The 13,576-nt window shown below is 34.6% G+C and overlaps 1 protein-coding gene across 1 annotated transcript in view; it reads left to right on the forward strand.

Moving 5' to 3' along the window:
- LOC100367672 (ankyrin repeat and fibronectin type-III domain-containing protein 1-like) overlaps nucleotides 1-13,576 on the forward strand; it is a 136,040-nt gene that overhangs the window by 40,346 nt on the left and 82,118 nt on the right. Inside the window, exon 3 of the mRNA XM_085502845.1 lies at nucleotides 2,306-2,592. Coding sequence (XP_085358971.1) covers nucleotides 2,306-2,592 — 287 coding nt within the window. The remainder of the gene's footprint in view (nucleotides 1-2,305; nucleotides 2,593-13,576) is intronic.

Consider the following 13,576-nt stretch of genomic DNA (forward strand, 5'->3'; position numbering starts at 1 on the left):
GTACAGTTACCATGTTCAGGAATGTCAACAGTTATCATGTTTAGGACCCTGGACAGTTACCATGTTTAGAACCCTGGACAGTTACCATGTTCAGGACCCTGGACAGTTACCATGTTCAGGACCCTTGACAGTTACCATGTTCAGGACCCTGGACAGTTACCATGTTCAGGACCCTGGACAGTTACCATGTTCAGGACCCTGGACAGTTATCATGTTCAGGACACTGGACAGTTACCATGTTCAGGACCCTGGACAGTTACCATGTTAAGGACCCTGGACAGTTACCATTTCTAGGACCCTGGACAGTTATCGTATTCAGGACCCTGGACAGTTACCATGTCCAGGACCCTGGACAGTTACCATGTTTAGAAGTGTGGACAGTTACCATGTTTCTGTATATATATTTACCAGTTTCCTGTAAACTTTTTTTAATTTAACCATGGATAATTACTGTGTATAGGACCTTGGATATAATTACAATGTTCAGGACTTTGGACACTTACCATGTTTAGGAATCTGGACAGTTACCATGTTTAGGACCCTGGACAGTTACCATGTTCAGGACCCTGGTTAGTTACCATGTTTAGGACCCTGGTTAGTTACCATATTTAGGACCCTGGACAGTTACCATGTTCAGGACCCTGGACAGTTACCATGTTCAGGACCCTGTACAGTTACCATGTTCAGGAATGTCGACAGTTACCATGTTTAGGACCCTTGACAGTTACCATGTTTAGGACCCTGGAGAGTTACCATGTCCAGGAGTGTGGACAGTTACCATGTTTAGGAGTGTGGACAGTTACCATGTTTAGGACCCAGGACAGTTACCATGTTCAGGACCCTGGACAGTTACCATGTTCAGGACCCTGGACAGTTACCATTTTCAGGACCCTGGACAGTTACCATTTTCAGGACCCTGGAGAGTTACTATGTCCAGGAGTGTGGACAGTTACCATGTTTAGGACCCAGGACAGTCACCATGTTCAGGACCCTGGACAGTTACCATGTTTAGGACCCAGGACAGTTACCATGTTCAGGACCCTGGACAGTTACCATGTTCAGGACCCTGGACAGTTACCACAATCAGGACCCTGGACAGTTACCATGTTCAGGATCCTGGACAGTTACCATGTTTAGGACCCTGGACAGTTACCATGTTCAGGACCCTGGACAGTTACCATGTTCAGGAGTGTGGACAGTTACCATGTTCAGGACCCTGGACAGTTACCATGTTCAGGACCCTGCACAGTTACCATGTTCAGGACCCTGGACAGTTACCACGTTCAGGACCCTCGACAGTTTCAATTTTTAGGACCCTGGACAGTTTCAATTTTTAGGACCCTGGACAGTTACCATGTTCAGGAGTGTGGACAGTTACCATGTTCAGGACCCTGGACAGTTACCATGTTCAGGACCCTGGACAGTTACCATGTTCAGGACCCTGGACAGTTACCATGTTCAGGACCCTGGATAGTTATCATGTTCAGGACCAAGGACAGTTACCATGTTCAGGAGTGTGGACAGTTACCATGTTCAGGACCCTGGACAGTTACCATGTTCAGGACCCTGGATAGTTATCATGTTCAGGACCCTGGACAGTTACCATGTTCAGGAATGTCGACACTTACCATGTTTAGGACCCTTGACAGTTACCATGTTTAGGACCCTGGACAGTTACCATGTTTAGGAGTGTGGACAGTTACCATGTTTCTGTATATATATGTAGTTGTCATGACAATTTTATTTGCAATTACATGTACGCAGATTAGGACTTTATATAGATATTCATTGTATATGTACAGCGCCATCAAGTGGTGATATTTGTAGTTTCTGTTATTTTTTGAACATAGCTTTGACTTGATTTGAATTGAAGAATTGTGCATTTTCAAAAATTATGTTTTATTCTCAAGTCATTCTCACTCATATTTCTGTATATATATATTTACCAGTTTCCTGCAAACTTTTTTAATTTAACCATGGATAAATTACTGTGTATAGGACCCTGGATATAATTACTATGTTCAGGACTTTGGACAGTTACCATGTTCAGGACCCTGGACAGTTACCATGTTCAGGACCCTGGACAGTTACCATGTTCAGGACCCTGGACAGTTACCATGTTCAGGACCCTGGACAGTTACCATGTTCAGGACCCTGGACAGTTACCATGTTCAGGACCCTGTACAGTTACTGTGTTCATCACCCTGTACAGTTACCGTTTCCTGGACCCTGGACAGTTGCACAGATATCAATTATGTGTGATGAAGAAAGCATAATATTTCATTTTAATCTTATTTGTTTACAGCCATGAAAGAACTCATGAGAAGTTTGTGGTGCGATCTCAAGCAGTTGCCGCCATTTATCCAGAAGATGTCAATCCACAGATGCCAAGCACTAGTAGTCATGGCAATAGCAATAACCATAGGAATACCCAGGATACACAGACAGTTTTTAATAACAACAATAGCTGCAAATCAGCTGGCAATACTAGCAGTAGTTCAGGGACAACTGGTGCCAATCCAGTTGAAAGGAGAAGAAAGCTGTTTTCAAACTCCAAGGCTGTCAGTGTACCTGCATACTACACAGGCCCTGGTAAGATTCATTTGTTTTTATTCTTTCCTGCTTAATATTGAACATCACTCAAGAACTCATTGAAAATTGTGTTGAGTAGATGCAGCTATCTGAATGAATTTACAAGGCAAGCGATTTCCATAGTATGCAGTATGTCAGTTGACGCTATTTCTGGATATTATTGTAAAATATGTCTCTGTAGAAATGTGTCCAGTAATGTTGTAAACATCATGTCATCAACAATTAATTAATTCAACTAATTATATTGCTTATCCATCTGTACACATTATCAAAAAGATTAAATAATTAAGTTCCACATTAAATTTTCACCTTAAATAATAATTATATTTCCCCCCAAATCCCTCATTTTCTTTACTGTGAAACCTTTTTTAGCTATTTTAGAAAAGAGCCCTTCATTCTTACACTAAGAATGTTGACAATTTGATAAGCTAAGCCTGCATTTAGTTAACATGGCATGTGGCAATAGACAATTTCTGTTTGCTCAGGACATCGAGACAAATGTCTTGGCAATGCAATGGCATCAAAACATCGCATGCAATTTGAAAAAAACGTGAAAGTAGTTTTTGTGTATTTTTACACTCTATGCAATTATTCCTTCTAAAAGATCCACAATAAACTGAAAAAATAGAAAGTCAACTTTAAAATAAAATCATTTGTATTTCACAACAGATGTTCTGTCCATGCATTTTATGCGATAGCATTGAACAAAAAATCACCTGTCCCAAAGTGTTCTAGAGTATGCTAAAGATCCTATTCGTTGGTACATTTAATTCTGATTTGACTCTATAAGTAGGATAAAATATGTGATGTACTTTCACATACTTAAGATATTAGATAGCTGACTACTTCACTTTGTTTTATTAGAGGTTGACATTCTGATTGATATCACTATTCTCCATTCACTCATAAAGAGATAAACACAACTTAATTAATATTAGCGTCTTGTCAAAACTCTCTAGCGTATGAACTCATGACGTTCATGTGTTCTTATGACGTCTTTTTCCACATCCTTTGAGCCATTAATTAATTAGTGAAACAATCCAGATTGGAGTCTTTCTCTCTTCAAGGTCACCTTGTGTTTACATGTAAATACTAGCCTTATAATATTTTGTGTGTCCTTGTTTTATGTCTGTGAATCTAAACCGCAAATGTCTCATCGGATGTTACATGTCATGTGATGCATGTGATTTATTTGCATAAAATTGTGTGAATGAGGCTTTTGTATATGAATTAGATAATCTAGTGTGGTGAGAATTGGGACCAAATGGAAAGGGTGTGGTATGTGATCCCAAGATGCTTGTTATGTAAGTCAAATACAAATGCACAGTTTGTCAAAAATTCAAATCCAAATTTGAGTGGGTACTGTGGAACGGACAGACATCTTTGAACTTACATTACTGCAAGATCAAAGCTTGAAGAATAATGAAACATACTGAGGCTGAATCAATGAATGGAGGACTAATTTGCATCGTCCCTAAGAATATCAGACGTGGTGATGCTGCTGCTGACTGCCCTCTACAGTTGAAAAATAGAGTTTAAAAGTAAGTGCCTACATTTGTCAATAGCGCCCTCAGTTTCATTTATATTCTGTTAATGTTCCTGTGTCCCTTTCATTTAAAATTGAATTTGGTATATAAGCTAGTATAACTATATTCATTTCCTGTAAACAGGTTTTGTAAACTGTAAAACTTAATTTCATTGTTCTGGAGTGTATTACTGTCAATGTATTTGTCAATAACTGGACATCACTCACAATGTTTTTTTGGCAGGAAAGTATGAATAATGCAATTAAAAACATTACAATGATTTATGTGTTCAATCAGGTTACGTGCTAGTGCTCATATCGTATGAATATAAACTAGCTAGAGTCTGTTTTCATCATTCCTGTCAGCATTCAATAACAGGGTTCCACAGAAATAATTGTGAATGCAAACAACCACTGAAGGGATCTTGAATTATCGGTACACAATTGGAGATATTTGAAAATTTTCACATAGTTTGAGGGAATTTGTTCCTGTATTGATTTCAGTGGGAAGCAAATACAGTATGCACATAGCTCTGAGTCTCTTTTGATCTAATTTTTCCAAAGCTATTATTGTGTATAAATGCATCAATCTACAAGGACGGTTTCCTCCAAGAGCATGATAATAGTTGTAGCACGCTCTGATAGAGCATGAGAAATGAAGGTAGATATCCATATTATTGTGTACAATGGGTTAGAGGTTCTTCTGTTCATCACTATGGCAACTAAGATCTTTGTAACTATGGGAGGCCATTTTGAATGTATGCTAAAATGTTTGGATAGCAAGCGAAACGAAAATTTAATTCAGAAAAAAATAGATCCCTCATATCTTGCTTTGTCTTTTTAAATAGAAAATTATAATTATAAGGATTATTTGTTATGTTTTACACTAAAATGTTGGCATGATTGTCTTCCAATGTTTTTTATAACTCATATTGATTAAAATTAATTAGCTAAGAAATGATTTGCTCTTTGCTACTTGTACAATTATTGATTTATATGGATTTGATGAACATTGATATGACATTGAACTTTACAATTGCACAATATAAACAGTAAATCATGGTTCCTCGTCAAATAGACTTTTAGCATGTCAAAATCTATTTTTTTCATCCTTTTTATGGGCCAGCATATTATTATCTTGTATAGGAGAGAATTGGGTATGAACATATTGTTGCGAAAGGTTTCAAATTATTTAAATCTGCCTTGAAAAAGACTTTCAGCACCGACGTAATTATTACATAATATTACATTGGTGTAAGATGTAAACACACAACAAAACATAAATGCCATCACTCAGCGATGATTCATAACATTTTTTATAAAAGAAAATACTGAGTTCATCCTCCTTAACAGGCATAACATTTACTTTTGGTATACTGATTATAATTACTGAAATATAAACAAGTTAATTGGTGTAATTGATCAGCTGAACACCCTAGGCCCATGTTTATTTATAGCCACCACCCCCTAGGTGTATGTTTATTTATAGCCATCACCCCCCTAGGTGCATGTTTATAAATTGTGGTCACCCTCTAGGCTACCGTTTATTAATAGCCACCACCCTCTGTCTTTTGTTTATTCACGACGTCATTACTTATGTTCATGTTTTTCATAATTGAAAAAAAATACTGGAAGGCTGTTATTGAATTCAATGAGGTGGGAAATTGGATTCATTACTGATGGGAATTTTAATTGGAGAACTAAGAAAACGTGTGCATTGTCATATGAGCAATACGGAACAATGATGTAGTTTGTGTAGTATAATAACAGCCTGCTGTGACCAATGAGGTCACATATTGTAGATAATCGTAAAATTACTTTTAAAACTATGAACTAAGCTTATAATATTTTTATATGGTTGAAAGCTATTGAAAGATTCTGGTCAAAGTACACTCTTGTCCCCCATCAGTTGGATGTTGCCATGGCGATCTCTTATTTCTGTCAGTCAAACTATAAGGATCCATGAAACTCCAGAGAATAAAGGAACTGCTGCGTCAGTAGTTCACATTCCTCATGACAGCGAGACAACCAAGCAATGAATACTCAATTTGTTTGTGCAATGAATGTTAAATGTAACTTTCTTATCGTTCTGAATTCATAAATATATATATGTTATTCAAACAAATTTCATGAAAATTCCAGAAAAAATGCCATTATACATGTATCGCTCAGTTTCAACAATATAGCAATGGCGTAACCCATTGAACTCGTACATTTAAGAAATTCATTGATGATGACAATGATCAGCATCACATGTTGTAATTTTTCAGATGTCTTACCATCATTTGCATATTTTTCCTCGCTATTGTGTTATTTCTAGATTTGACCAAATATTTTCATGTATTTGTAAAAAATAACTTTTTTTAGCTGTTTATGATAGACCAGTATAGAAAAGTACTTACATTAAATTCACAAAGTACATTCAAAGCAAAAGCTGGCATCATAAAACCTATTATACAATTATAAAAACTAGATGTATTTCCATGTTCCTATACATGTATTTTATGAGTCAGCTTGTCTAGTGCTCCTTAACTTACTAGTGTTATGTTAGACTCCCTATCTGTAGAATATTGTTGGTGGTACATCACTATTTTTATTGTTACACTGTTGTTATTAGTTATTATTATTAACAATAAACCCTCAGTTCGTGTTAAGCAGTATGATTATTATGTGTAAATAATAAAAAAAAGCGTAAAAGAAAATTATTCCCATCTTCCTATTTTGGTAATTGTAAAAGTGGAATTGTTTCTTTGTACGCTTGCTTCTGGCTGATCATGGGTGTGGTTTAAGATTAATTCGAAAACTTAAAAGGACCATTCACAGCTATTGTGAATTGGACGTCAGTATGGATAAATATAATTTCCAGATGATGTAAGTGTTGCCTGTTCAGCAATTTTAGTAAAGATGGTGGTACAATTAATCAACCCAACAGTAATTTACCACCTTTCGTATTTAAATCTACATTAATAAATATTAACAAAAATATACAGTTAACATTCTAAAAATGAAGGTTGAAAATTCTAAACTCTTCATTTCTGAACAGACACCAGATTTAAAAGAAACGACTGAACAGATTAATTACTTAATATAGTTATTTGATCAGGTATGTAATTATATTAATGGTTTATACTTTGGTACTTTAAGATCTTTAGGCTTCATTACATGATGTTATCTATAATTTCACAACCATATTTAATCTATTAAAAACATTTTTTTTAATGTATTAGCATTTTGCTTTCTGTGGTTAAAAAAATACTTTATAGATTAATATTTTATGATTTAATATACATGTTTAATATGGCGCCTTTAATCTAAAGTCTGCAGTTTATTATTATAGCTGATTATAGTGGAGTCTCGCGGCTCAGACATTTTTGTGACGATGTACATAGAGTACACCTCACAAATGTTACAGGTACTGAACTGACTGAACACAATGAGCCCAGTCAAGATTAAATGAATAATCTTCCTTGTTGTGTCCAAATTTCCATTGTGCTGTTTTCTCTGGAAATATTTAACCTTTATTACCTACTTATAATTAATTTGTATGTTTTAGTTTTAGTTTTTGAGACCATACTGCTGTCTGTACCTTTCTGTGTCAGTGTTGTGTCAATAAAATATTATTACAATAAACTGATCAAGAATACTGCTATCTTCCTTTGGAACATTCTTAGGTGTGTTTGCTTAGACTTCAGCTCTCCCAGTCTCAACAGTTGTCGATATCATGATGGGTGCTGGGTGGTAAAAATTACAATAAGCAATGCAAACACAGTGAGTGAACAAAACCATCTTCAAAGAAAATATAATCAGATGCATAAAAGTTTAAAATTGTAAATTTTCGAATCCTATGAATGTAAATGACAAGCGTACAATTTTATTTCAAATTCAATCACGTCAACATCAAATATAGTGAGCATTTTGATATGCAAATCATCAGCATTTAAACAGCATAACTTAAGTCATAAACATCGCTAACAATTTTCCAAGGGATATTACAATGATCCAAAGGAAATTAATAGCGAGATATTAGTTTTTATGATCAGTTTATTGTGACGCCCGCTGTAGTTTATGTGCCACATTGTGATACATTTAGTATCTAGTGAGAATACATTTCAAAATGCCATGGTCGTCACATATATGACATGGGTCCCATGCGATGTATTCAACACATGTAAAATACATTGTTTACATGAAATTTAATCACTACTATGATGATGGTGACTATGAAGCTTTAATGTTAATGTAACAGACTGAAGTATCCTGTATTTGCACTATTAATTGTGTAAATTACGCATTCACAAAAAAGTTGAAATAATTTTTGATATAGTTATTCTTGACAGTTGCCTTGACACAGCATAGAAATGATTTAACAAGACTACATATTCTGTTTTTTTCTCTCAGGTGGTAAGGATAATCCCTTTAAACATAAATTCTAAAATATTAGATTAAAATATTCACAATTTGAAAAAAAGCCATTAAAATTGTGATTGAAGAAAATTAAATATGACTGGTGTTCCTTCTCTTGGTAATCTTTTCCGACAGTGAATATATTTAAATCAGGAACAAATAAAAATGCTGAGACTGATGTAAATTCAAACATTGACTCGAGTTCAGGTCAGCTTATTATTTTTAATGTATTTCAAAAAAAAATTGGGTTAAAGCCAATATTAATCGTCAAAGTCTTAATACACGAATAGTTGTAATGGAAATCTGGCAGTCCATGAAACATGTACTTGTTAGCTTAATATCTTTATCAGCCATTATAGGAACACAGTCTCAGATGATTTATTTGCTGAGTTGTTTTGAAAGCATCTGTAGATCTACAAATAAATAAATATATACTTTGCTTTCAATGTTTTAAAAGTCAAAAATAAATTTTGTGTTTGAATTTTTTTATTCATCCCTGAGTATAAGACATTAAATTGAGATAAAATATGGGAGTGTGTGATAGCATGACATTCAACTAAACTGAAAATGAACAGTTCTAGTTCTGTCGCTACTTGTAAAGGAGACCAAACATTTTTACCTTGCCCGTACCATCAAAGATGGAAGGGAAAGGTATATTAAGGGAAAAATTTTGTGCGGCGTTGTCGTCGTCGTCGTCGTTAATAATTGTTATTGTGTGCATGATAACTTTACTAATTCTATTCCAAACTTCATCAAACTTGGTCACCTTGTTCATCAGTATAAAGTCTTCCCTGAGTTTGAACAACAGATGTCCTGTATGAAAATATCATGCAAAAATTGAGAAAAACTGATAAAATATTTTGACTGTTTCTACTTGACTGATCACTGGTGATACACATCAAAGGTCACTGATCTCAGTGGAAATATGCATTGTTGTATGTGTTCAATGAAGCAAATGATTTATCTTGTAATAATATCCTTGGTAATGTATCCCTTACTGGGTTTCAAAACCAACTCATCGAGAGATTGCACAGTCTGATACACATTTGCAAACCTACCAATGAATCTTTACAGAAAACAAGATGTCAGAAAATCAATATAAGCACTCCTATGAACTGGGTGCCAAACTTTGATCAAGATCTGAAGCTAATAGAAAATCTGTTTAGTTCAAAGTTATCAAATCAAAAACAATACATAAAAAATAAATAAAAAGCAAAACATTTCATCCACATTTTAAAAAGAAAATTGTTCTAAAATATATGTATTCTGTATTTGACAAACAGTTCATTCGACAAATGAAAACTCACAGGAATATGTTTCAGCTATTAGAACAGAATGATAGAGTTTTTATAATACTAGTTTAAAAACGCACTTCAAAGATTGCAGTGTTTGAAGATGTAGATTCTCAGAAGGCAACAGTACTGTTGACTTCTCCTTCCACTGGACACCAACTAACTATTTAAGTTGATTTGCATACAAAGCAGAGCTTCTTGCAACATGATAGCTATTCATAAAGGGTGTTTTTTTTTACTTTTCATATAATACAGTAGTCACACAATGAGGCAGTTCATATTTGTCTCAGTGAATCATTAATTTTTGACAGACACCTGTACAAAATACTTGGACTAAAGCCAGCTAAAATTTTCTGTTATCTTGCATGTTTTATGAATCTATTCACATCTAAATGCAGCACTTTTTTTTCAATGAGACATTTGTTTTTATACTAAAATATCTGAATTACTTTGAAGAAAGTTGGAAATTATGTCCCTTAAAATAATTAAACAAATAAGGCACCAATGTTTTTGTAAGATATTTACATCTTTTAAGGACATTCGGTAGACTGATTCCCCACTGTTGGTTCAACCCCAAAACTTGTTTGTATTCATAATTAATTATGACAATGCATATTTATATTGAAACAAACTATGATAAAGGGAATTATATTATATAACAAAGGGCAAGGTCACCAGAGTTCAACTATGTTTTAAACTAAAAAATTGTGTGGTTTGCTCGCTAAGTTTTGAAAACAGCAAACAGTTGTAAGTTACGCGTATTTGTAATGGGCGTGACCGTGTTCCTTGTATGAGTTCTAGATACCTTGAATCCTATCTGTACATGTCTGACCTGTGGGATTAGATTGAAAAATAAAGTGGATAGTTGTGTTGTTTTTTCTTAATCAGTGATTGAAATAAAAAATAGAACAAGGTTCATTGCGCGTTCAGCGTGCATACTTGCCATGTGTTATTACTATTATTGTCATTGGTGCTTTATAGCTGTGGGTATCTGCTCAGCTCATTTGCATTTTAACATCTCTTTATTCAGTTGTTAATGAAGTCAAGTGGAGCTATTCATATTACTGATTGTCTGTCATTGTAGTCAACTTTACATTTTGGACTTCTTTATAAAAACATTAGCCACATGACTTTCCATGAAAGGTACACTTGATGGACCTCTATCAGTTTTTTTGACAGTGTATATTTTTTTTTAACAGATTGCAAGATTACTTGATATTTTATACGTCTATACCTCAGATTTGTTAATTTTGTGATGACATTTTTGAATCCAACTTCTTCCATATTGGATCAGATTACTTTCAGGATCTAATATTTAACTTTACCAATGTTAAGTTAAACTTTATGTTTGAACAAATATAATTACACACCTGAATGTTACATTCCTGGGATAAATACTATTTTTTAGTTATATACATTGTTAGGATTGGTCTTCCCACTTCTTCATACAACTCATGCAACTGTGGTAGTATTATTACGACTCATGTAGGTCAAATTAGATAGGCAGTTTGACCTAGGTTAATGATGTCATTGGTGCAGATATCTACTCTTTAAGTTTCATATATTGCCTCAATTTAAATAATACCTAGTTCTTTTTCGATCCAAAACAATATATATATCTGTACTCTTTGTTTAAATATTTAAAATATAGAAAATATTAGCATAATGGCAAGGCTTTGAAATTTGATTTATCCGTGTTATAGAATACAGATAAATGGATTGAAAATATACATGTCCTTGCTTGAATGGATGCATTGAATGCAAATGATTGGCCAGTTCAAACATATCCTTGCTTGGATGGATGAATTGAATGTGTGATTGGTCGGTTCAAACATATCCTTGCTTGGATGGATGAATTGAATGTGTGATTGGTCGGTTCAAACATATCCTTGCTTAGATGGATGAATTGAATGTGTATGATTAGTCAGTTCAAACATGTCCTTGCTTGGATGGATGAATTAAATGTGTATGATTGGTCAGTTCAAACATATGCTTGCTTGGATGGATGAATTGAATGTGTATGATTGGTCGGTTCAAACATATCCTTCCTTGGATGGATGAATTGAATGTGTATGATTGGTCGGTTCAAACATATCCTTGCTTGGATGGATGAATTGAATGTGTGATTGGTCAGTTCAAATATGTCCTTCCTTCGATGGATGAATTGAATGTGTATGATTGGTCGGTTCAAACATATCCTTCCTTGGACGGATGAATTGAATGTGTATGATTGGTCGGTTCAAACATATCCTTCCTTGGATGGATGAATTGAATGCGTATGATTGGTCGGTTCAAACATATCCTTCCTTGGATGGATGAATTGAATGTGTATGATTGGTCGGTTCAAACATGTCCTTGCTTGGATGGATGAATTGAATGCGTATGATTGGTTGGTTCAAACATATCCTTCCTTGGATGGATGAATTGAATGCGTATGATTGGTCGGTTCAAACATGTTCTTGCTTTGATGGATGAATTGAATGTGTATGATTGGTCAGTTCAAGCATGTACTTTCTTGGATGGATGAATTGAATGCGTATGATTGGTCAGTTCAAACATGTTCTTGCTTGGATGGATGAATTGAATGTGTATGATTGGTCAGTTCAAACATATCCTTGCTTGGATGGATCAATTGAATGTGTGTGATTGGTCGGTTCAAACATATCCTTGCTTGGATGGATGAATTGAATGTGTATGATTGGTCAGTTCAAACATATCCATGCTTGGATGGATGAATTGAATGTGTGTGATTGGTCAGTTCAAACATATCCTTGCTTTGATGGATGAATTGAATGTGTATGATTGGTCAGTTCAAGCATGTACTTTCTTGGATGGATGAATTGAATGCGTATGATTGGTCAGTTCAAACATGTTCTTGCTTGGATGGATGAATTGAATGTGTATGATTGGTCAGTTCAAACATATCCTTGCTTGGATGGATCAATTGAATGTGTGTGATTGGTCGGTTCAAACATATCCTTGCTTGGATGGATGAATTGAATGTGTATGATTGGTCAGTTCAAACATATCCTTGCTTGGATGGATGAATTGAATGTGTGTGATTGGTCAGTTCAAACATATCCTTGCTTGGATGGATGAATTGAATGTGTGTGATTGGTCAGTTCAAACATATCCTTGCTTAGATGGATGAACTGAAGCAGCATTTATTACAGGATGTTTGTGCTATCTGAGTCTATGTAGTATAAATAACACCTGCTGATGTGACCACTCAACTGTATTTTTTATCATACTGTACGCTTGTAGTTGTTGCATGGCTAAGACTTATGGCTCAGAAAAAAACATTCTTGTCAGTTAGTTTTTCAAACTATATATTTTCATGCATTTTTTTTAGTTTTATTATATAATTATACAAATTATGCTTTTCAAAATTCTTCGTCCTTGTACTTGTTTTTAAAAACATGAAAATAGATATATTTTTTGGCTGGCTATAATTTGAGAATATGTGGAAGATGTAATAGTTAATGTGGCAGTGAGAACGCACATCTATTATGGTAGAGCTCTCGTTTAAATTTACTTACCGTGAACCGAATTTCATGATGTATGTGTTCGTTGTTTGAGATATTGATCACTACTTTTTCAATCAGACTTTGAGTGGAAAGGATTTACCTGACAGTCAGTTCGATAATCAGTAGATCAAAACTAGGTGGGTGGGTTTGATAACAGCCATACTAGCATTTTGAAGTTGTTGATCACTGATCTAAATCTAGCCAATTATTTATAAAGATAAGAATGTGCATCATCT

The sequence above is a fragment of the Saccoglossus kowalevskii genome, chromosome 8 (genome assembly GCF_978046115.1).
Source record: "Saccoglossus kowalevskii chromosome 8, keSacKowa6.1, whole genome shotgun sequence".
Taxonomy (NCBI): Eukaryota; Metazoa; Hemichordata; class Enteropneusta; family Harrimaniidae; genus Saccoglossus; species Saccoglossus kowalevskii.